This window comes from Meles meles, chromosome 12, assembly GCF_922984935.1.
Source record: "Meles meles chromosome 12, mMelMel3.1 paternal haplotype, whole genome shotgun sequence".
Taxonomy (NCBI): Eukaryota; Metazoa; Chordata; class Mammalia; order Carnivora; family Mustelidae; genus Meles; species Meles meles.
The window spans coordinates 33,889,790-33,913,736 of NC_060077.1; the positions used below are offsets into that span (position 1 = coordinate 33,889,790).

Sequence of the window (23,947 nt, forward strand, 5' to 3'; positions counted from 1 at the left end):
TTACTGTGCAGAAGCTTTTTATCTTGATGAAATCCCAATAGTTCATTTTTGCTTTGCCTTTGGAGACATGTCTAGCAAGAAGTTGCTGTTGCCAAGGTCAAAGAGGTCACTGCCTGTGTTCTCAAGATTTGGATGGATTCCTGTCAAACATTTAGGTCTTTTATCCATTTTAAGTCTGTTTTTGTGTACAGTGTAAGAAAGTGGTCCAGTTTCATTCTTCTACATGTGGCTGCCCAATTTTTCCAGCACCATTTGTTGAAGAGACTGTCCCTTTTCCATTGGATATTCTTTCCTGTTTTGTCGAAGATTAGTTGACCACAGAGTTGAGGGTCCATTTGTGGGTTCTTCATTCTGTTCCATGGATCTATGTATCTGGTTTTGTGCCAGTACCATGTTGTCTTGATGATTACAGTTTTGTAGTACAGCTTGAAGTCTGGCATTGTGATGCCACCAGCTTTGGTTTTCTCTTTTCCTTTCTCCTTCCTTTCTTCCTTCCTTCCTTCTTCTCTCCTGCTTCCTTTTTTCTTTCTTTTCTCCTTCCTTCCCTTCCTTTCTAGATTTTACTTGAGAGAATGAGCAAGAAAGAGAGAGCACATAAGTGGGGGCAGAAGGAGAGGGAGAAACAGACTCCCTGCTGAGCAGGAAGCACAATTTAGGGCTCAATCCCAGGACCCTGGAATCATGACCTGAACAGAAGGCAGATGTTTAACTGACTGAGCCACCCAGACAACCCTGGTTTTCTTTTTCAACATTCTTCTGGCTATTCGGGGTCTTTTCTGGTTCCATAAAAATTTTGGGATTATTTGTTTCAGCTCTGTGAAGAATGTCGATGGTAGTTTGAAAGGGATTGCATTGAATGTGTAGATCACTCTGGGTAGCATAGACATTTTGACAATATTTGTTCTTCCAATCCATGAATACGGAATGTTTTTCCATTTCTTTGGGTCTTTCCTCAATTTCTTTCATAAGCATTCTGTAGTTTTTAGAGTGGAGATCCTTTATCTTTTTGGTTGGGTTTATTCCTAAGTATCTTATGGCTTTTGGTGCAATTGTAAATGGGATCGATTCCTCAATTTCTCTTTCTTCTGTCTCATTGTTTGTATACAGAAATGCAACTGAAAACCATCCCTGAGTTTAACTGAAGGCTAAAAACAGACGCCCTTTTACCTAGTCTCATTTCTGGACTAATTAAATCAGTAATGATGCACATTAATCATCCCTGAATCCTATGGAACTTCTTGCCTGCTATAATATCTTCCCTGGCTGAGAAGCACGACTGTGTGTCAAATGTGCTAATAATCTGTGATCTCAGGGTTGCTTTACAACCAAAGGGAATCAAACTTTTAAAGACATATACCAATGTTATAATTTCTCTAATTACCACAAGAACAGTCTATTATCTTCAACTAGGCACCCAAGTCAGAAAAACCAAGGTTTGGATCCCAGCCCTGGCCTATAGTCTGAGCCTGAGTTTGCTCATCCACACCAGGCCATCCTGCCCTCCTGAGGCTCAGCACCACCCACAGCCTGCTACCGATCCACCAATCTGTTCCCAGATACAGTCACAGGTACCCGGAGGCTACAGCAGGATAAAGGCCTCTGACCCTCTCTCTCAGGCCTCCCTGTCAAGAAAGGGTCTGTCTCTATGATGCTGCTGAGAATTAAGGGGGCAGTGCATAGAGGGCACTTGAGACACTACCTGCCACATAGGAAGCACTCAATTAATGCTCACTTATTATGGTGAGGAACGACCTACCAGAGACTGGTGAGAAACTAGGTAAGAAATCTTCGGGGAAGCCTGGGATGATGTTTACTGGGGCTGGTGAGAAGCATGTCTGGGTTTTTGGGTCAGGACAGTGTGCAGAGAACCTTCCAGAACAATGAATGTGGTCAGTCCTCATACATACATGGGGCTGACCAGGTCTGGGGATGTAGTGATCAGGAAGGGAGCCCAGGCCTGTGGTCACACAGAGCTTGCATTCTTGAGGGAGACAAGTAAACTAGTCAACAAGTATATAAGAAAGAGACAGGGTTGTATTGTGAAGCAAGAAGTGTGATGTGAGATAGGGAGGGACTCTCCTGGACACAGTGGTCAGGAAAGGCCCCCCCTTGAGGAGGGGAGGAAGTAGCAATGCCAAGATCTGGGGAAGAACTTTAGAGGCCAAGGGTCCAGCAGGCAAGAAGGCCCTAGTGACTGAGCCAAAAAACAAAGGCCACAGAGCTGGTGCAAAGTGGTTGGAGAGTGGATGAAGCCTCAGGGGGAGGCAGAGAGGCCAGAGGACCAGTAACCTCCTAGGCCAACAAGGGAGTGAGTGTGGACTCAGATCATGTGTAATGTAATTATGTATTTTAGGCAGGGGAGCCTTGGCTCTGGTCTACATTTTTATCAATGTAACTCTGCCTGCTGGTGGAGAAGGGCTTCCTGAGGTAGGAGCACCAGCAGCAGTGTGGGAGAGGACTATGGCAGCGGGATGAGAGTGAGGATGGTGGCATGGGCTATAGTGGCCACCCCTGGACACAGACTGAAGGACTTCTGTGAGACACATTCAGTAGAGTTGATGGGGATGAGGGTAAAACACTCAAACCTAGGGTTTCAGCTAAGAAATTGGATGGAGAGTGAGGACATCTGTGGAGACAAGGAAAGCTGGAGAGAACATCTTTGAGGTAGGGAAGGAATCCAAAGTTTGAGATGCCTGTTCGAGAACCACCTGGAAATGTCCACCTGAGTTTGAAGCTCAGAGGAGAGAGTTAGACTCAAGGTTTCAATCTGGGAAGGAATGGGAAAGAAGGGGGACCAGCTTCTAGATGTAAAGCTAATTAGGGAAAGCAGATATGGTAACTTTGCCTTATCAGATGCTCTTCTACACTGTAGATCACAGTGAAGAGAGCCAGTAGTCACAGCTGCTTTATGGCGATGACTGGCTACAGTCAATCACTGGTTCACATTCAACTGCTCTCAAAACTCCAAGCATCCACCTTCCAAAACACAGAGGCACGGGAAGAAATGAATATCCATAAAGGCATATGGTCTACAGGAGAGTCATTTAAAGTTTTTTGTTTGCTTACCTCCCCCCCTTTTTTTGACCTCCTGAGTATAATCTAAAAGGCAGAGTGATGGTTCCACAGAAATCTAACAACCCTGAGGAACTGAAAGACCATGGCAAACATTTTTTAAAAAGCAACACTGGGGCACCTGGGTGGTTCATTTGGTGAAGCGTCTGCCTTCAGCTCAGGTCATGATCCCAGTGTCCTGGGATGGAGCCCCATGTTGGGGGGGGGGGGGTGGTGTCCCTCCTCAGTGGGGAGTTTGCTTCTCTCTCCCTGTCTCTCCCCCCAACTCATGCTCTCTCTCTCTTGCTCTGTGTTCTCTCTCAAATAAACAAAATCTTTAAAATAAAAAAGTAATACCATTTCAAAATTTTTGAGGCTGAATGTTATCAAATTAACACATTGAAGCATGAAGTCACCCACATCTGATGTATGAAATCCAAATTGGAGTAGGGCAATATCAGTAACAGCAACAACTGTTTAACTTGTGTTAAAATATAATGTTATTTTATATTTTATAAAATATTTTTATATTTTTTCTTATAAAATGTTAAAAATATGTTTTTATAAACTTGATTTTTTAAAAGATTTTATTCATTTCTTTAATAGAGAGAGAGACAGTGAGAAAGGGAACACAAGCAGGGGCAGAGGGAGAGGGAGAAGGTTTCCTGCCGAGCAGGAAGCCTGATGCGGGGTTCAATCTCAGGACCCCAGGATCACAACCTGAACCAAAGGCAGACACTTAACAACTGAGCCACCCAGGTGCCCCTATAAATTTGATTTCTAAGAAAGAATTTCTAAGCAAGAGAAAATAAGGTAGAAGAGGAAAGAGGAAATATTTTTTAAAGATTTATTTTTTATATAGAGAGAAAGTGTACAAGTGGGGGGAGGGGCAGAGGGAGAGAGAGAATCTCAAGCAGAACATACTTGATGTGGGGTTTGATTTCATGACCTGAGTTGAAACCAACTAAGAGTTGGACGTCTAACCAGGCACCAATCCCCGAGAAAGAAAAGAAATTTGTTTTTCTAGCTCCAGCTTACCATCACTGGTTCCAAACTATTGCAGACTGAAGCCATCCAGGAAGCTTCTTGCATGTTCCAGTCTTTCTGCTCCATCAATAATATCCAGTTGTGATCACCCCAAGCCACCACACAACTGCTCACAATCTGGGATTTCGCTGCTCCCAACAACAAGGCTTGTTAGCTGGGGCTCAGGAAACTTTGTCAGGAGACTTAACAGTAATGGTTGAGAAGCAATTCATAATCATGGTCTTCCTGGGTAAAACCAAGTCCGTGTCACGCCTTTTCCACCTCCCAGCTCAAGATGCCACAATAGGGTACTTCTGCCCCCTCGGCAACTCATGGTCTCTCCAACAGCACCTGCTTGTGAAGCCTTCCTTCTATGAAGGGTTCTGGAGCAGCTGTCCCATTTAACTTTAATTACAATAAATGCTATTTTAAACTACATCAACCTCTCCAATGTATTTGCAGAGAATATGAATTCCCCTACTTTGGAGAAAAACACTTTCTTTAAAAGTACACTTCCTTCCTAGTCTGGGCAATTAGCTAAAAGACAGAAGGACCAGAGAAGGGATTTCTTAGAGGAAAGGAAACTGTGTAATGGAGGGAAAAAAAAAAATCACAAAACAGACCCAGCAGCTTGAGAAAATAATTAGCAGAATAAAGCAATATTCTGATTTCTGTAAGACATCATATAAAAAAGACAGGTTCAGTGGAAATTACATTTATTTCTGGGTATACCACATTAAAATATACACCGTATTTGTTCAGAGTATCATAATCAATGCAAAAATAGACTTCTCCCCCATAAAAAAATTAAGTACAATACTGTAGGCTACATACATGATATTTTAGTCGGGTCTTCAGTATTAGCTTCTCAAGACAAACAAACAAAAATCTAGTTATACATATCAAGTCAATCTTACAAAATATATACAAAAGAATATCGTAGTGTAAAAAAACAAAGTTACCAAAATATAACTTATGTAATTTACTTTACACAAAAGGTATCTAGTTAACTTTTTCAAGAGCTTCACCCATTAGTCGAATAGCAACACTCTTGCCTTCATCTGTTTGGATAACAAGCAAAGCTTCAAATTTGCCCACTGCCTTTGGTCTGAACTGCACAGGCATGTTGATGTAATGCTGGGCTCTGTAAAGAGAAAGGAAAGGTCACTGGCCTGAAGCTCCAAGGCACGTGCATCCCCTGCCACATTCATAAGCATGATGCATAGCAGAGCGCACAGTCGGTTTTCGCATAAGAACTTAGTATTTTTATGTTCCATTTAAATTGGGTTCTCATTTCTTTGATGCTATTACTAAGAAACTGGCCGAGGAGAGGATAATCTAAAATTTAAATAGCATTGCATATATATTCCTGGCTACCTAACAGGAGAAGGGAGAGGAGAGGTCTGTCCTACTGTGTATGGAACTCTGGGTTCTGTCTGCAGAGGCGGGTGAGAGGACACCTGACATATCCTGCCTGTCTTCCCCCAGCAGCATACTCAACAGGAAGGATAGTAAACCAACCTGTCCCATGCCCACCAGTAACAGGGCAGGGCTGTACAGGTTCTGCGCCAGGACTGTTAGGTACCTTTATAAAAAATTTTCTGGAAAATTTCAGATTACGTTTGACCCTTGAACAACACAGTCTACTTAGCTGAGGATTTTTTTTTTTTTCTCAAAAAAGTGTAGTACTGTAAATGTATTTTCTCTGATTTTCTTGATCACATTTTCTTTTCTCTGCCTTATTGTAAGAATATAGTACATAACACACATATGAAAATATATTAACTGACTGTTACTGGGAAGGCTTCTGGCCAACAGTAGATCATTACAAGTTAAGTTTTGGGGGAGTCAAAAGTAATACATAGATTTCCCACTGCATGGAGGTCGATGCCCCTAACCCTCGCATTGTTCAAGTGTCAACTATATAGAGAGGCAGGTAATGAGCACCCTGTGTTTAAGACTATTATGTTGGGGGCCTGGGTGGCTCAGTTGGTTGAGCATCTGCCTTTTGATTTTGGCTCGGGTCATGATCTCAGGGTCATGAGATCGAGCCCTGTGTCAGGCTCCATACTTGGCAGGGAGTCTGCTTGAGATTCTGACCCTCTCCATCTCCCTTTGCCCCTTCTCCCGCTCCCACATACCTTCTCTGAAAAATAAGTCTTTTTTAAAAAAGTATTATGTTGGGAAGTTTTTGTTCATAAAACTACGTCCCAAGAAATTCACAAATAAACCTTTATTCCCATGATGAATGAGACCACAAATATTTTATCACAGCCTATGTGATGTCACTTTTAGTCTTAACTGTCTTAAGTGAAAACTAATAGCTTTTGACTTTCCTCAGAGGGAAGGTACTTCATCCCTAAGTCTCATCTATGAACTACATGTTTTAAAGTTCAGCAATCAGAACTGATTTATGCTTTTGCTTCCAGTATATCTCCTGGTAAAACTCCATACAGTGTTAGCTTGTTAGCTTTTTGGTGTACAACTGTAGTGGGCTAGAAATTTAGAAAACAGTTTTAGTATTTCAAAGCCCTTTCCCTGGATATTTAAAGGCAGAATTTAAAAAATGTATGTGCACACACAGAGTTTTTAAAAGTCTGGGTTATTTTCCCCAAATGCATTATAGCCTAATTTCCTGTATCAAAGCTAATGTGCCTTTTTATTTTTTATTATTTTTTTTAAAGATTTTATTTATTTGACAGAGAGAGAGAGAAAGAGATCACAAGTAGACAGAGAGGCAGGCAGAGAGGGAGGGTAAAGCAGGCTCCCTCCCTGCTGAGCAGAGAGCCCAATGTGGGGCTCTATCCCAGGACCCCAGGATCATGACCTGAGCTGAAGGCAGAGGCTTTAACCCACTGAGCCACGCAGGCGCCCCTAATGTGCCTTTTTAAAAATGGTACCTAGGGGGCGCCTGGGTGGCTCAGTGGGTTAAGCTTCTGCCTTCAGCTCAGGTCATGATCCCAGGGTCCTGGGATGGAGTCCCGCATCAGGCTCTCTGCTTGGCAGGGAGCCTGCTTCCTCCTCTCTCTCTGCCTGCCTCTCTGCCTACCTGTGATCTCTCTCTGTCAAATAAATAAATAAAACCTTTAAAAAAAAATGGTACCTAGTCCTCAGCACTGACAAACCACTATTTTATCTTTCATGTTTGCATTTCAGTGCCCAGAACAATGTACAATTTGCCAACTTAAGAGGTATAAGTTATAACATAAGTTATAAGTAACTTATAAATCACTAAAATAAAGTATCCTGAAACAAATCTGACAGACCCATCATTAACAAATTTTAATATGGAACACAGAACTGTTCTATATTCAGCTGAGAATGTGTTTTTAGATTTACAGATACTCTGAATAAACTAGAATGTAATTTAGAAAGAACTGTGAATTTAATAAGCTCTAGAACACTACATGATGGATGTTTTAAACACAGTACCTTGTACTATTATCTCTAACCTCTCTCTCTTACACACACACACACACACACACACACACACACTCTCTCTCTCTCTCTCTCTCTCTCTCTCTTAAAAGGGAAAAGGCAGAGTAAAGTATGCTGTAGCCAGAGGAAAGGTCTCGTTCAAAATCTCTCACTAGCTGAGGACTCATGTTAGAGCAAAGACGCAGCCAAGAGGGAAAAAGGAGCTGTGGTAGAGCGCTCTAAACCACGTCCTAAACTACATGCCCCCATCTACAGAACCTATGAAGTATATAAGCTAGGTTTCTTCCTTTTTCTTTTAATTGTAAAGGAATACTCTGTGTAGGAAAAAAGGAACCCGTTAGCACAGTCAAGGCACCATCATTCCCAAAGAAAGTGAAAAGGAGACAAACTCCTTGGCTCCTGCGTGTTGGTAAGAAGTAATGATGTTGATCAATGACAGCGCTGTCCCTGGCTGTGATTTCCCCCTGGGATGACCCAGCAGGGTCTGGCAGCTCAGCAGCAGGAGCCGGCCAGGATGCTGGGTGCATGCAGATGTGGGCACAGGAGATAGGAAGTGCATTGCAATAATGTCTCAGCAGATTAGACTCGAATAAAACAATAGGTGAGCAGAAAGAATGCTTTTCAGGGCTAAGTGGAACATAAACAAATTCTTTTTACAGAGCTAGGACAGAAATGATCACCTGGAACCCCAAAAACAAACTTTACAAAAAATTGACAATCAGGGTTTCCTTCCCCTATTACTTTCTTTATAATCTACTGCTTTAAGGGGGCTATATCCCCACATACATCCATGCTCCCCATCTCTGAACTAGGCAAAATCCCTGTGGCCTCTGGAGGAAGTTCTCCTACTTCTGTGGCAGTCGTTTTATATCTCAAAGGCCTCAGGCCACTTTCACAGTTCAGTGCGAGAACTTACCCCGAGCAGCCCTGTCAGGCCTCACGACTGCCCTGGGGAAGGTGACTATCTGGAGGGGGTACGGATCACCTCAGGTTCTCTACAGATGACTAAAGTCACAGTATTACTCTGGAAGGCTGGAGTTCATGGTGTCGTAGAACAGAGAGTGATCAATGAACAAAAACATCACTAATGCAAAGCTAGGAACTGATTCTCAGATTCTCAGAACAGATTCCGTTCCACCTGCCAAGGCAAGCTAACCATTGCTCTGAACCAGCATTCGTATTTCATGAGCCCCTGTGCAAAGTCAAAGTGGGATAAACACAAAAGCACTAACCATTACAGTAAGAGCAGGCAGCACTATTTCAGTTTTGTGGTAAAAATTTTCAAGTGAGATACTGTAGCAAAGTTTTGCTTCCTCTCCAAAGCTGAAAGAAGTCATTCTCAAGTACAAAGAAACCAGCTATTCTGCTGAACTTTATGTAAAATTTCAGCCTATGGAGGGGTCTTGAGAGAAGTTTTCCGTGACCTGGGGTTTACTTCACTTGGTCTTCTTACTGTGTTTAGCAGTGCCCACCTACGGTAACACACAGTCTAACGTCCCAGTCCTCAATCGGTCCTGCAAAGCCTCATTAACTGGAGGCCCACAGACTGCTGGGAGTCAAGGACTCAAGACTGCAGACACTAGAAAATGTGCAGCTACTGGTTTTTTAAAACTTAGGGCCTTTCTCTTCCACGTGGCTGCTAGGGATTAAAGGAAAAGCATGGACACAAAAACATAGCGTTCCATTAAAATCCATGGGGTTGTTCCTGACAGACCTCACCGGGGAAGCTGGCTGAAAGGAAGGCATTGTCAGTAACACCGGAGACACTACCACCTCCTGAGTGCCCCCGAGGGCTAGATGCTAACATCAGCACATGGCTTACGTCCTTCTCCTAATGAACCTCGGCTGCCAGGAGCGCCATTGTGTCTCACCAATCAGGAAACCAAGGCTTAGAGAGATGAAGCCTATGATAACTTTCTAGATATATTCACTATTTGATTTGCACAGCCTGTGCCCTTAGGTCAGGCACTGGAAGGCAAAGGAAGTGCTGGACCCTCAAGTACACGAACAGCAGGTAAAAGAGGTGAAGAGAGAAAAGAGAAAGAGGAGAGGGAACGGACCTCCCTCCACAGCATCTTTTCGGTATCTAGAGATACAGATAACCTTCCAGAGTATGGCTCTGCTAGTCTTAGAGCCTCAGAGGCAGTCCTAAAATGTTCACAGGGTGGTCCAAATTTTCATGGAACATAACATGTTTTTGGAATCACCTAATACTAAAATAAAAGAGTTTAAAATTAATTAAATGGCTTAAAGATTCAAAGATGGAGATAAAATTATTCTTCAGTGTTAAGTCTGACAGAACACTATTGTTAAAATTCTAGATAACAGTGACAACCCGATTTGAGATTTCAATCTAAATGTAGATTATACAGGGGGAAAAAAAATAAATGTAGATCATATGGAAAACAAAAAGTAGCAAGAGTGACAAGAGAAAAAGGACCCGGTTTAAGAAGTATAGGATATTTCAGGACAGCAGGGTGCTCAGTTGGTTAAGCATCTGCCTTCAGTTCAGGTCATGATCCCTGGGTCCTGGGATGGAGTCCCGCATCAGGCTTCCTGCTCTGTAGGGAACCTGCTTCTCCCTGCCTCTCTGCCCCTCCCCCTGGCTTGCGCACTCTCTCTCTCAAATAAATAAATAAAATCTTTAAAAAAAAAAAAAAAGGGACGAAGTATAGGGTATTTGAAAAATGACGACCGGAAAAATATCACAATAAAAGTTTTCCTAATTAAGCTGGGACAGTTTTGTCCCAATTATTGAAAATTCAACTCCCTGATCATTAGCATAGTAAAAGTAACATTTAAAGAAGAAATTATTCAAAATCACAAGATAAATAATGTTCTATGTATTTACATGACGGGCAAAATACTGGGTAACAGGAATCACATGCTAAATCCAAAATATCCCACAAAGTTTGGGTTGCTACATAGTAAAGCACATTTGTGGGCAGTCATTTTAATGCTTTCCCGGCAGGTTCCTCAGCATTTATTAAAATTTATGACAAGGAATACTCTGTGGTGCTGGTGCTGGTGATGGAGATGACGGGCTATAATGGAGGGGGGAGAGCTCACAAGGCCCAACTCTCAGGAGAAATCCTGAAGTCCTGAAAATGAAGTCCTGCACTCGGATGAGAACATTTTGATTTATGATAAACTCACCTCAAAGAATATTTTGAATGTTTGACGTAGAAAGGCTCTCTGGGACTTAAAAACTTGAGCTGGAATTTAATATGAAACACTTTATTAAATTATGCAAGTTAGATATTTGAGCATACATAAACATACCATGCATTTCTTTTTTTTTAGTATATGTGCTGCTGAAGCGAACACCATACCATGCATTTCTTTAATTAAAGGTATTTAGTAAATTTAAGCATAGCCACAAAATTAGGTAAGACAATAAATGCTCATGAAAACACATTTAAAATAATTTTAATATGAATTTACTCTAGTCCTGACTAGAGTAAATGTTATCCAGAAATATGTTGGTGTGATGGTACAGAAGAAAAAGAAAACAAGAGAAAAAATTTAAAAATGAAAATATGAAAACAAATGCCAAATATTTTCAATTTTCAGATAAAGGGTCATGAACTTCTCATGAGTTACTTTTCAAATACAGCATAAAGCATTTAAAAAAATTAATTATTAAAACTTAGGTATAATTTATAAAACAAGCTTCTAAATTATCAGGAAAATATTTATTAAATAGTTGAATACATCCATCTTCACAAAACCCACAGTACTATTTCCAACTTACGGAGTGCATAATGAAAGAATTATTTCGCAAGTTGACTTTCAACGTCCTTGACTCCCCAACCCTAGTAGGCAGAAACTGATACACATCTTCTGGGGCATAAACTCCACGGTGCGTCAAGTCAAGCTGTCTGCTTTGGAAACAGGTTTAAAAGTCAACTATTTAAAATCCAGAGTAATTTAAACAATTTACATACATATTCGACAAGGAAGTGTTTTGTGTTTCAATTTGTACTTTCTCTCACAGCTTAGCAGGAAATTAGTTCTGTAATGGCAACTTCACTAATCCCTCCGAAGACAGAATGTCCAGCACAGTTCTCTGATAAGGTGCAGGGTGGGCTGCTGCACGGGACAGGACACAGATGACAGACAGCACGACCTCTGCCCTTTTCTCCCTGGGGACTGGGTCTCTGCTCGCCTCATGGCCCATGTGCATGGAGCTGCTCCTGTCACCTTAGTTCACTTCACCCAGAGCACTCCCAATGCAGTCCGCGGGACGATCTTCATTTTTCCCGACAGACTACCCTGTCAGTGGAACACAAGCTCTGGCCTCTCAGCAGCATCTGACGGCAGCGATGCAGACACCAGGCTCAGTCTGTGCTGGCTCATCCCCACACCCTCACTGCCACTGCTGCTGTGCCCTGTGGCTTGGCCCCGGACACCTCTAACTGCTCTTGCTGCAGTCTCCCTAGAAATCCCAGCTCGGTGAACCAGAAAGCCCTCCCCCGTGTGACTCCCAGAGCCACATCTCAGCTCACAATGAGCTGCTGGGCAACATGCCTGTCACCACACAGTGATCTGATGCCACAAATCCGGACTAAACCTGACCCTCCACTTGTATTTCTGTCTGGGAGCCAACTCTTACTCTTACCCTTTCTCTCTCAAGCCCCTTTACTGAACCCATTCACTGAATCCTTCAAATTTCCTTTCTATATACCTCCCAAATCTGTCCATTTCTCATCATCTTCTTGGACACTGCTTTAGTCCTGGACTACTTCAATAGCCTCCGACTTGTTTTACCATATATATTCTTGCCTCCTTCTTAATCAGACTGTACCACAGCCAGAGGATTTTTCTATAAATACTCAAATCTGATCACGTCATTCATGGCTTCCAACAGCTTCCCAGATAAACCCCAAATTAATATCTACCATGCGAGGCCCTGCACAGTCTGCCTCTGCCCACCAGTACTCTGGCCTCACCTCACACTACTCTCCCTCCCTCTGGGCTCTAGGCCTGGATGCTGCCTTTGGTTCCTCAAGGGCCAACGATCCCCACTACCTGGTCCTTACAAGGTCAGGAACTTCTCCTATGCTCGTCACGTCCGTCATTTCCACTTATCCTCCTCAACTTAAAGGTCCCATTTCGGGGAGGCTCCTTCCAGGTATCACACATCAAGCTTCCTCTGTCGTATTTCCCATTTATTTCCTTTCAGTCCTTTCCACAGGTTGTAATCAAGCCTGTTAGTGAGACTATCTGTGATGTGGCTCCTTCTCTAGGAGGTAAAGCCCCTGGAGACAAGGACCAGGGCAGTTCTGCCTCCACTACCCAGCACACGGTGTGTGCTCCATAAAGACGAGATGAAAAAAAGAGTACGTAGCATCAAAAGAGTGTGGTTAAAACACATAATCTTTTTTTTTTTTTTTAATTTTTTATTTATTTGAGAGAGAGACAGAGTGAAAGAGCATGAGGGGGAGGTCAGAGGGAGAAGCAGACTCCCCATGGAGCTGGGAGCCTGATGTGGGACTCGATCCCAGGACTCTGGGATCATGACCTGAGCTGAAGGCAGTCGCTCAACCAACTGAGCCATCCAGGTGCCCCCAAAACACATAATCTTTAAAGGAGCTTCATTGCTTACAAAATGCTTACAAAACTCCCATTAGAAAATAAATAACAACATGAATATTAAATTTAGCAGGTACTTAACACATATTTTTCTTACAAGAATCTTCCTCCAGAACAAAGTTAGATCTAAGTATTAGTTAATTAAGGATTGTAAGAAACATGTTTATTAGCCAAAATACTTAAATATTACCATTAGAGCTGTGTAAGCTACTGGTATAAAAAACACATTTTAAAAAGTTTTTAAGGGGTGCCTGGCTGGCTTAGTTGGAGGAGCATGCGTAACTCTTGATCTTGGGGTTGTGAGTTCGAGCCCCACATTGGGTGTAGAGATTACTAAAAAATAAAACAAATAAGCTATTAAATAAAAATAAAAGAATTTTTTAAAAGATTTTATTTGGGTGGGGGAAGCACAGAGGGAGTGACAGGGAGAAGCAGACTCCCCACTGGGCAGAGAGCCCCATGGGGGCTTGATCCCAGGACCCCAAGATCATGACTTAAGCTGAAGGCAGATGCGCTCCCCCACAAAAAGAAGTTTTCAAGAATTGACTTTCATACAATGTTTTTTGGGAACATAAAATGGTATGGTCACTTTGGTTGAACTATTTGGCAATTTGTTTTAAATTTAAACACATGCTGACCATATGACCCAGCAATTCTACTCTTCAGGTATTTTTACCCAAAAGAAATAAAAAATATGTCCACAAAAATACACATACAATAGTGTTCATAGCACCTTCACTTATAATTATAGGCTCCAAATGAGAAGTCGCCCAAATGTCACCGGAAAATGAATAAATCATGGTATGATTACATAAAGCAATACTCAAGGACAAAATAGATGTACACCCTACAACACAAATGCATCCCAGAAACATGTGTGATGAAAGAAGCCAGACTCAGGGAGTGTGTATGTGTATAAAATTCGACAAAACCAACCTAGATCAGAAAAGAACAAATCTTGGGGTGAGGGCAGGGCTGACCGCAAAGGGATATGTAAGAGCTCTCAGGGTGAAAGAAATATTCTCTGTTTTGACTGGAGTGGTAGCAATGCATGAGAACTCACAGGTAAGGACACTGAGCATTTTACTGAATGTAATTATACCTCAATAAAGTACTGGAAAAAATGTCTTAAGAATGACTAAGACAACATACCTGGGTATGAGACCAGAAGCCTCTGACACAGCTTGTCTTCGGGACTTAACTAAATTATCTAGTTTAATGAGGGAGTTTGTGGAAATTTTTGAACTTTCAGGCTCATTTTCTGCTTTGACACTCTGTATAAAAAAAAAAATCACAGGGTGGGGGAGGAAAAATAAATATTCTTGGAAAATATATGGATAATTACCCGGTTGAATTCTACTATTTCCTTCACAATTTTTCAAAGAAAACTTAAGATTTTTAAATTCCCTAAATCGCAATCCCTACATTTTTTCCTGTTCAGCTTCTTTACACACACACACACACACACAATCTTACCTAATCAAGTCAAACACAGATTTCACAGAGCCAACCCAGACCTGAAGGCATGCCAATCAATAAAAGCAAATGAGAAAATTAAGATTACAGGGCAAGACAACAGAATTAATGAGATTAGAATAATACCAGGAAAACAGTCTGCATTTTCAGGACAGTTTTCCATGTCAGTTTCACTTAATGTTTTTATTATACACACACAATAATTTACTTAAATTCAGTGTAATACTCACTTGTCCAGAGAGTTGAAATCTCAGGGTATGTTTCATGTGTGGCTCTTTAAGGGGGTGACACTCAACATCCCAAAACTGAGCATAATCCCCTCTATCTCTGGGCAAAAAAGTGATGGAGACCTACAAAACAACACACCCAGGGGAGAAATTTAGACCCTAAGCCTCACACACCATGTAGTTGGTATATGACTTAGCACTGGCTAGTTCTGCCACTAACTGAAAGGAATTTGAACAACTCTTCTTTTGGTAGAAGACTATACCAGATTCAAGATACACTTTTCTTTAGGGCTCTATGTAACACAGTCCTCAAAATGCAAATGCTCTTTACATTATCAAAAAATTCTAGAGCTGTCAAGTATAAGACCTAAATGAGGAAGGTCAACCCCAGAAACACAATCCAGTCGTTCACTGAAATGGTTATGGACCCCCTCTGCTGGCCACACAGTAAAGGCCTAAGGCCTAGAACCAGTTACCCCAACCACACACCTCAGTCATACATATGAACTGTATGCGTACAATCTGTAAAAAGGTCAGTAATGAGAAAGCTGTAGTATTTAAAAAATAGTATTTTATAAAGTTTGCCAGTGTCAAGTGCTTCCTTTATCAATGAATTTAGTGTTAAAAATACTATTAGCTACATTAACCACTAATCAGTATCTTTGAGTCTGGACTTTACATTAAAACTGTTAAGTGACCAATTTCTGTCAATACAGAACACAAGAAACAATGCAGCCAGCAAGTCTTAGCGTGTGGAGGCAAAGGCAGGATACTGATGGAAAAGAGGTGGTCATTAAGATTAGGGAATTACACTGTTAAAGAGGGTATGAACACTGCGAAGATCAAGGAAGAAAGAATGAAAACAACCATGTCCTAAATGGTGAAACTTTACAAATTATCTAGAACACTGTTTTCCAACACCAAAAATAAACAAAGAGGAGGGGACAACCTACTAGTACTGTATGTGACACACTCTAGACACATAATAGGAGCTTGAGCATTCGTTAGCTCATTTAATCTCATTCAAACTGACCGATGTTTCAGAAAATTACTATGTACATCTCTTATTTTAAGAAACAGGTAACTAATAAACTAATTTTTTCTTCCTTCTGGATCACTATTACAAACATCAATAGTGGTACTTTTTAGGGAGTATTTCCCTAAATGGTCCCAGAGTGATGTGCCTTGCTTTCTTCTCCCCTAACATAAATTAAGTACTCAGACCTGGAATTCAGTTGATGAATGTGACCTGACAGTGTGGCAAGCAACGAGTTCAGTCCAAGATACACAGTGATGAACATACAAAAACTCAAAGATCCCACAGACGTTTCATTTCTATGTTCTACTGTGTGAAAGGAAAAATCCTGCATCCTTGTTTTTCTATTTTCAAAGCTTCATTGAGATAGAATTCGTACACCACACACCCACTTCAAGTGCAGTCAGGGTTTCTAGTGTATTTCCAGAACTGTGCAACCACCATCACAACCTGATTTTAAACTATTTCCAACAATCCACAAAAAACCCAGCCCCATACAATCAGCAGTCATTCCCCACTCCCGACCTTCACTTCCAGCCCAAACAACCACATATCTACTTTCTGTCTCTTCAGATTTACCTATTTTACATATTTCACGCAATATATGACCTTTTATCTCTGGATTGTTTCACTTAGCATGTTTCCAAGGTTCATGTGGTAGCATGTTATCACTGCTTCATTCCTTTTTATTGCCAAGTATTACTTCACTGTATGGGTATACATTTTGTTTCTCCATCTATCAGTTGATGGACATTTGGGTTATTTCTATCCTTTTTCGCTATCTTGAATAAGACTGCTATGAACATTTGTGTGTAAGTTTTTGTTTGAACACTGGATTTCTTTTTTTAAGATTTTTTTAAGATTTTAAGATTTTATTTATTTATTTTATTATTTATTTATTTGAGATAGATGAGCAGGGGGTGGTCAGAGGGATATAGAGAAGCAGACTTCCTGATAAGCAGGAAGCCCCATGCGGGGCTCAATCTGAGGACCCCGGGATCTTGACCTGAGCTAAAGGCAGATATTTAACTGACTAAGCCACTGAGGTGCCCTGAACTCTGGTTTGCAGTGTTTTGGGGTATATATTCAGAAGTAAAGTTGGTGGGTCATATGGTAATTCTACATTTAACTTATTGTGGAACTGTCAAACTGTTATGCAAAGCAGCTGTACCATTTTCCATTCCTACCAACAATGTATGAGGGTTTTAATTTCTCCATATCCTTACCAACACTTGTTATTGTCTGATTTTCAAAATCTGTGTCATCCTAGGCATGTGAAGTGATATCTCACTGTGGTTTTGTTTTGCATTTCCCTAATGAACAGTGATTCAAATATTTTTTCATATATTTATTGGTCACCTGTATATCTTTTTTTTTTTTTGAGAAACATTTTTTTTTTTTTGTAAGATTTTACTTACTTATTTGGAGAGCGGAGAGAGAGTGAGTGCACAAGAGCAGAGGGAGGGAGCCCAATGCGGGACTAGATCCCAGAATGCTAGGATCAACACCTGAGCAGAAGGTACTTAACCGACTGAGCCAACCAGGAGCCCCTCTTTATATCTATTCAGATCTTCACCCATTTTTAAAACTGGTTATTTGTCTTTGGGTTATCTAGTTGTAGGAGTTCTTTACACATTTGGGGTACACATCCTTCATTAAATGTATGATTTCTAAACATTTTCTCCCATAATGTGGTATCCCTTTTCACTTTCTGAATAGTATCCTTCGATGCACTCAAGTTTTACATTTTGGTGACTCATCTATTTTTTTCTTTTGTCACCTGTGCTTTACTGGTGTCATATCTAAGAAACCAAGGCTTAATCCAAGGTCATGAATATTTACTACGTTATCTTTCAGGAATTTTATAGTTTCAGCTCTTATATTTAGGCCTATGGTCTACTTCAAGTTACTTTTTGGATATGGTGTGAGGTAAGGGTCCAACTTAATACTTTTGCAGGAGGATATCAGTTGTCCTGGCACTACTTGTTCAAAATATTCTTTCCCTATTGAACTGTCTCAGTATCCTTACTGAAAAAAATCAGCTGACCATAAATACGAGGGTTTATTTGGGGACCCTCAAGTCTATTCCACATATTCTATATTTCTATCCTTATGTCAATACTACAGTTTTGATGAATATGGTTTTGAAAATGAGAAGTGTGAATCCTCTAATTCTATTCTTTTTTAAGATTGCTTTGGTTATTCTGGTTCTTTTGCATATCTACATGAATTTTAGGATCAGCATGTCAATTTCTTTAAAAAACGAACAAAAAACCAAACACCACCTGGGATTTTTTTATTGAGATTATATCGAATCTGTAGATCAATTTAGGGCATACTGCTATTTTAGTAATGTTAGATATTCTGATCCATGAACATAGGATGTCTTTCCTGCTGGCTTTTTTTTGCAACCCTTCCCCCACTGCCTTTGCCCCAGATGTTGAACTTTTGTTAAGCAATGTGTCTGTTCCTTATTATACTGCTTTGCCATTACTGTTGCCTGGGAAATGAAATAAAGTACGCCATAGAACAGTATGCCTTTGCAAAAAAGTCAGAAACCTTCTGAAAGCCTGTTACACAGACCTAGTAAAGTGCACAGGGTTTGTGACTATCATTGCTCAAAGATTCTTGTATAGTCAGTAATGAGTCCACAACTATAGTCTAGAACTGATTACCAGTCTGAATCTCCAAATAAATGGACCAATGTCATATAAATGCTATAGTTTAAATGCGTTTCAACAGTTAGCAAATGAAAAGGTATATTACTGAGACCAAGTGAATGACTATGTCACTAAGGGATATTTGAAAAAGCTATGTCAGGTCTACCAATGGATTAGAGCTTAAGGGGATCATGGTACTAAAAGGATCCATCACCATTTGCCCATGAAGATATACTGTTGACTATGACATGAACACAGTTGTTCTTGAGTGATAGCAGATTATTACAGCTGGTGGACAAAATACTGTCTAGATTAGAGCTATTCGAAGTGTGTTATAAGTACTGGCAGCCTGTGGCCACCTGAAGCGCTTATATCAGAATGTAAATCAATCCTACCATTAAGCATGGCATTTTGTTTAGCTGTTTAGAAAGCAAAAGAGCTCTGCTGCAGGAAGCAGCCCACTGACGTGCACTGAGGCAGGTCTTCTCCTGTGGAAAGCTGGTTGTTAGCAGAGCAACACTAGTCTAGGTGAAGCCGCTACTCTGGGTGGAAACAAATGAAGGTCCCCTGGTCAATCGACACCATGTTCTTACCAATGGCTATGAAAAAAATGTCAAAACTCACCTTCCGAATTCCACGGCTTTCCAGTATACCAGAAATAGGAGAACATATGAATGCTGCATAGGTAGCTCTAAAAACATCTCCACTGTCATCAACTCCCTACAATCATTTAAGCAATCAAATGAAAAAAACAGAAGTCAGAGTGACACCATTACCTTTATGGTTACCAAGGACACACAAACCCATTTTGCAGGGGCCAGGAGAGCTCAGTGCCCACCTAGGAGTGGGAGCACTCCTTAACTCTGCTCACAAAGGCCCATGCTGACACCCCTCCTTCCATCAGCAGCCACTCCTTCCTGGCTAGTCAGCTTTAGGATGGTGCTCATCCTGTTCAAGGGTGGCCTGCTCCTCAAGGACCCTAAAGACCCTTTGCTGAATGTACATTTTAACATCATACGCAATACCAGTTACTTTTTTTTTCAGTAGATACAGCACTATTTTTGCACACATTTTGTTAATATGAGGGCTCCAAACTACCACTGTCACACAAAATACACGGCAGGAAGGACCCAGCGTTCTAAACAACATAGGTGATGACACGCTCAATTTAGGTATAGAGCCCGCTGCTGGAGACCATTTGCAGCATAGAGTAGGCTAGCACTCACTGACAGAGAGTCTGTCTCCTTCACTAGCTCCCACTGGCTGAAAACACGGAACAGTACCCAGAACTGTGGAAAAGGAAAATGCACATGCATGTGCACATGCACACAATATTCCATAATAAAACCTTCATGTTTTTTCAAAATAAAGTTATTTTCAGATAAAAATCAGGACTGTAGAAGGTAGCATTAAATGAGCAAGCATATATTTCCAAATATACTCTCTAATCTGACTCTAAAAACCACCTTGTGAAAAAGATGGGGCATGTATTAGGCCCATCTATAGAAAAAATCAAGTAAGTGAATTAGTGGAACCAAAAAAAACCCAATAATCTCAACCTATGTTCGTAATTCAGTATAAAAACATGCAGAATAAAGTTCAAACATTAAAACGAATATATCTAAGGTAATTATTACTGACCTTGACGTAAGGTGGAGCTAAGGATGACAGATGCCACTTCACTTCTGTGTTACCATGATTTTCAAGTTCCAGAAAATTTTCTACAAGAACACACATGTCCTAAGTCAAACAATTCTTGGAGATGTAAGTATACAAGGAGATTACTGTGATACCATGTAATAATGACTAATTACCTCATCAGAGGGGAAAAATACACTCATCAGATCCTCAGAGAAGCCCCATTGGAATTTACAGTATTTTCTAACAAAATCAAATTTGACAGATACCTTGTTTTGGATTTAATCAAAGGATAATGAAGGGCTTAAGCAAGAGAGCTGTAAGATGATTTCTATGTTAATTTAAAGAGGTACTGGCTGCTGTGGAGAGGAGAGACCACAAGGGGGTCAGAGTGGACGGGGAGCCCTAGTAAGACGCCTCAGCAACAGCTGCGTGGAGAGAAGACACATGGGGTAGTGTCTATCAGGCTTGAGTCAAGGCAGTGGGAGGAAAAGGAGCAGGCAAACAGGGGATCCATTCTGAACACGGACTGCAAAGGACTTGCTAGTGGACTGTGTGGGAAGAGGGAGAGAGCAGAGAGCAAATAACTTCCAGGGATTTGGCTTAATGAGCAGACAGCAGGGCCACTTACGGACATGGGTAGGGCTGGAGGGAGAGGCAGGCTTCATGGGTAAAACAGGAGTTCTGTTTGTGAGATGCCAACAAGGCAGAAGCTGAGCAGGGTGCAGGAAGAGCAGAGAGAAAGAAGGGGACACAAGCAGGCCCAGGAAGATAAAGAGTCATCAGCGAAACCTGAGAAAGAGCCTGTGAAGCAGGGAAAACAAGGAGAGGCACAAGAAAGTAGTCCAAGGAAGAAGGAGTGGTTGCCAGCCTTGAGGAGTCAAATTAACACAGGCCTATCAAGGAGACACTCCCTTTTCAGTGACCTCGATAGTGGGGTCAAGGAAGGTGGCAGCACCAATTCCGTTACAGCCCGAGGAAATGAAGGCAGGGAGCACAATCCTTCCATGAGGGAGGGGTGTCGAGGAAGCAGGGACAGCAGTAAGGAGATGTGGGGCCAAGACACCTGATGGCAGAGAGTACTGTGTGCCAATGGAAAAGCATCAACAAAGGGAGAAACTGAGGACACAGGAGAGAAAAGGGACTGAGGAAGGCCCTGAGACGGCAAGAATAGATGGGCCTACATTCCAGGCAGAAGAGTTCATTTGGGATGCAAGCAGAAGCCTCCCATTTAGTATAATGGCTTTTGTATTTGCAATGATGAGGCAAAATCAAGAGCTGGGAAGAGAAACCAGGAGCTGGGGAGGGGCACGAAGAGCGAAGTTGTCCAATGACTACAGGAAACGGGAAAGGACACACACCAAGGAGGGCTGCTAGAACAGCCTGGTGCCCAGTGGCATCTGAGAACAGAGACCACAAATGTGCGGGTGCAGCCGCTGTTTCCTCTGGCAGCGAGGTTTGGCTACAGGAGACCACGGAGCTGGGAGGCAGCTGGCTCTGACCCGTTTTAGGATCTTGCCGTGCAGGACTGCAGAGGGAGGTTCACACAGCAGTTAAGAGCATTCATAAGGCAGTAATTGCAGTGACAGACGACAGAATTCAAGCAGAAGTGGCCGAGACCAGGGTGTGGGAGAGTGAGGAGGTAGTAGGGCCAGTGGCCTGGACATCGGAATGAGGCCAGAGAGCCGCTGGAACTCCTAGAGGACGTGAACAGGGAGGATGGAGTGAGCGGCAGGCGATGACCAGGGAGAGACAGGCTTGATGGGCAGTGGAAATTGAGTGTGAGTGGAAGACAAAGCCAGTGAGAGAGGCAGGGAGTGAGGGCCAGGTGACAGAAGGCCCACACCCTTTCCAACAAGTCCCACATGCAACCCCAGTCACTTAGACTGAGCCATCACAGGGAGGGAGGAAGGGAAGGCAAGCAAAAGCAGGGTTTGCAGGACCCTGGAGGAGTATTAGCAATACTGAGTACCTACTATGCCGAGCGCCTTAAATACCTTATTTCATTTACTCCTCAAAGCCCTCCGTGAGAGTTGTAGACTATGATGGTCATTTTACAAATGGGGAAACTGAGCGTATCTATTTAACCTCTTTAAGTGCTTCGAAGTCTCATTAGTGAGGGACAGAACCAGGTTTTACCTACTTTCTCCTCTTCTTCAGCTAATTAGCAGGTCTGGTAAAAGACCCAGTGAGAGCTGGGGAGGGATGGTTCTGACCGGGTGGAATCTGAGACTCCCAGAATACACACAGTTCTTAAATACCTAGATTTAACATTTTACAATTTTTAAGCTCCTCCAATCTGGCCTGTGATTGAAGTGACTGCCAATGACAACCTGAGTATCTCCTGAAATAGGGGACAATATTATCCCTGTCACTGCAACGAAGGTCACTAAAAACAGTGTTAGACTCAACAAAACAGTGGTCGTTTGAATTATATAACCTTGTGATATCACACCTGAAGTTTCACCAGGTTCTGTTGCAGGAAAAGTAATAGTCTTGTTTTTTATCTCAACTTTTGTGGAACATGGTTTTGTCATTGGTTTCACCAGATGACTAACTGCAGGCTCAGCTCCTGGAGAAAGGATTCCAAATGTGCTCGTGGCCAAGTGAGCAAGGAGTTCTTTCTGGGTTAAGTCTTCTCGAATTTGAACTTTCACAATTTTCTGAAATGAGCCAAATAATTTACGTGGTAAGACACAGGTGGATCTATCATTTTAAAGAAACAATTCTTATTTTTAAAACATGGTGGAGAAAAGTAACGCCAAACAAATGAAACATGGATGGATTAGAAAATTTATTCAGATCTCAAAGTAAATCTTGGACTCTCCCAACTCCCTTCTTTTTCAATGCATATTTTACAAATCAATAGTGGTTTCTAGGCTCTACTCTCCATTTCTGCCCCACCCAAGAGAATCGTTCAGATCACTAATGGAAAAAGTCTGTGCTAAGCTCTCTATGTGAATACGTCTACCAGGCTGAAAGAACAGACCCCTTCATTTTACCTCTGAAAAGTAAATGCTAATTAAGGATCATAACACTTAAGTTGCAAAACAGAAAAAATGCTGCTTAAAAACAAAGTACCTTCTGTCCATTGTCAGAGTGTACATAGATTAAACCACTCCATGGGAACATTGAATGTTTTGTAGATAAGGAGGAATTAGGACTCACAAGAATTTGTAGCTTACTCCTAGAAAAAATAATTTAATAATGAAAACCAAGAATATCCTATACTTGAACAGCAACACTCACAAGTTATAAATACTGTTCTATCAATGTCCAGCTCTCCTTGTTGCTCACAATGAGCAGAGAAGTGAGATCGCGTACATGTCTGATTCTGCAGCAGCCCCAACTCAGTGGCTCACAAAAAGTTGAGTGGCATAAACCCATGAACCTAAGGGGAAAACTCATGTGAAAACAGACCATATCGTAGAAATACCATTTAAAAAGCAACTCAAAATAAAAATTTCTAGAGCATAGGACCAATATACAAAAGCTCTGAGTCACATGATAACAAAGAATTATACAGTTACCGTACACAGAGAATGAAACAGCAGGAAAGAAAACTGTAAGAAAAAGGGAGGGGGATGGAAAAGAAATGAAAAAGACTCCTTTTTTATCCAATTGCTAAAACTTTCTGAGCTCACTGTCCTCTTCAAGAGCTATGGAATGTCAAAGATGACTTTAAAACGTGGACAATGTAATCAGATTTGTGACTTAGAAGAAACAAAAAAAGTTGTAAAAGATACTTTGGCACACATGTCAAAAATGGCAGAGGAAGCGTGCCTGGGTGGCTCAGACAG

The 23,947-nt window shown here is 41.5% G+C and overlaps 1 protein-coding gene across 3 annotated transcripts in view; it reads right to left on the reverse strand.

Annotated features, from left to right (window-relative positions):
- Window positions 1–4,420: 4,420 nt before the first annotated feature.
- Window positions 4,421–23,947, reverse strand: part of CEP192 (centrosomal protein 192) — a 134,787-nt gene continuing 115,260 nt past the window's right edge. The window contains exons 38-46 of one of the 3 annotated variants that reach the window (XM_046024060.1): window positions 23,229–23,334; window positions 22,603–22,810; window positions 20,151–20,230; window positions 19,134–19,229; window positions 14,817–14,936; window positions 14,263–14,384; window positions 11,270–11,396; window positions 10,672–10,730; window positions 4,421–5,221 (exon numbers count right to left, since the gene is read on the reverse strand). In XM_046024060.1, coding sequence (XP_045880016.1) covers window positions 5,080–5,221; window positions 10,672–10,730; window positions 11,270–11,396; window positions 14,263–14,384; window positions 14,817–14,936; window positions 19,134–19,229; window positions 20,151–20,230; window positions 22,603–22,810; window positions 23,229–23,334 — 1,060 coding nt within the window. In that variant the 3' untranslated portion in view covers window positions 4,421–5,079. Of the gene's footprint in view, window positions 5,222–10,671; window positions 10,731–11,269; window positions 11,400–14,262; window positions 14,385–14,816; window positions 14,937–19,133; window positions 19,230–20,150; window positions 20,231–22,602; window positions 22,811–23,228; window positions 23,335–23,947 lie in introns of all 3 variants that reach the window. The other 2 variants (XM_046024059.1, XM_046024061.1) reach the window with 2 other exon arrangements.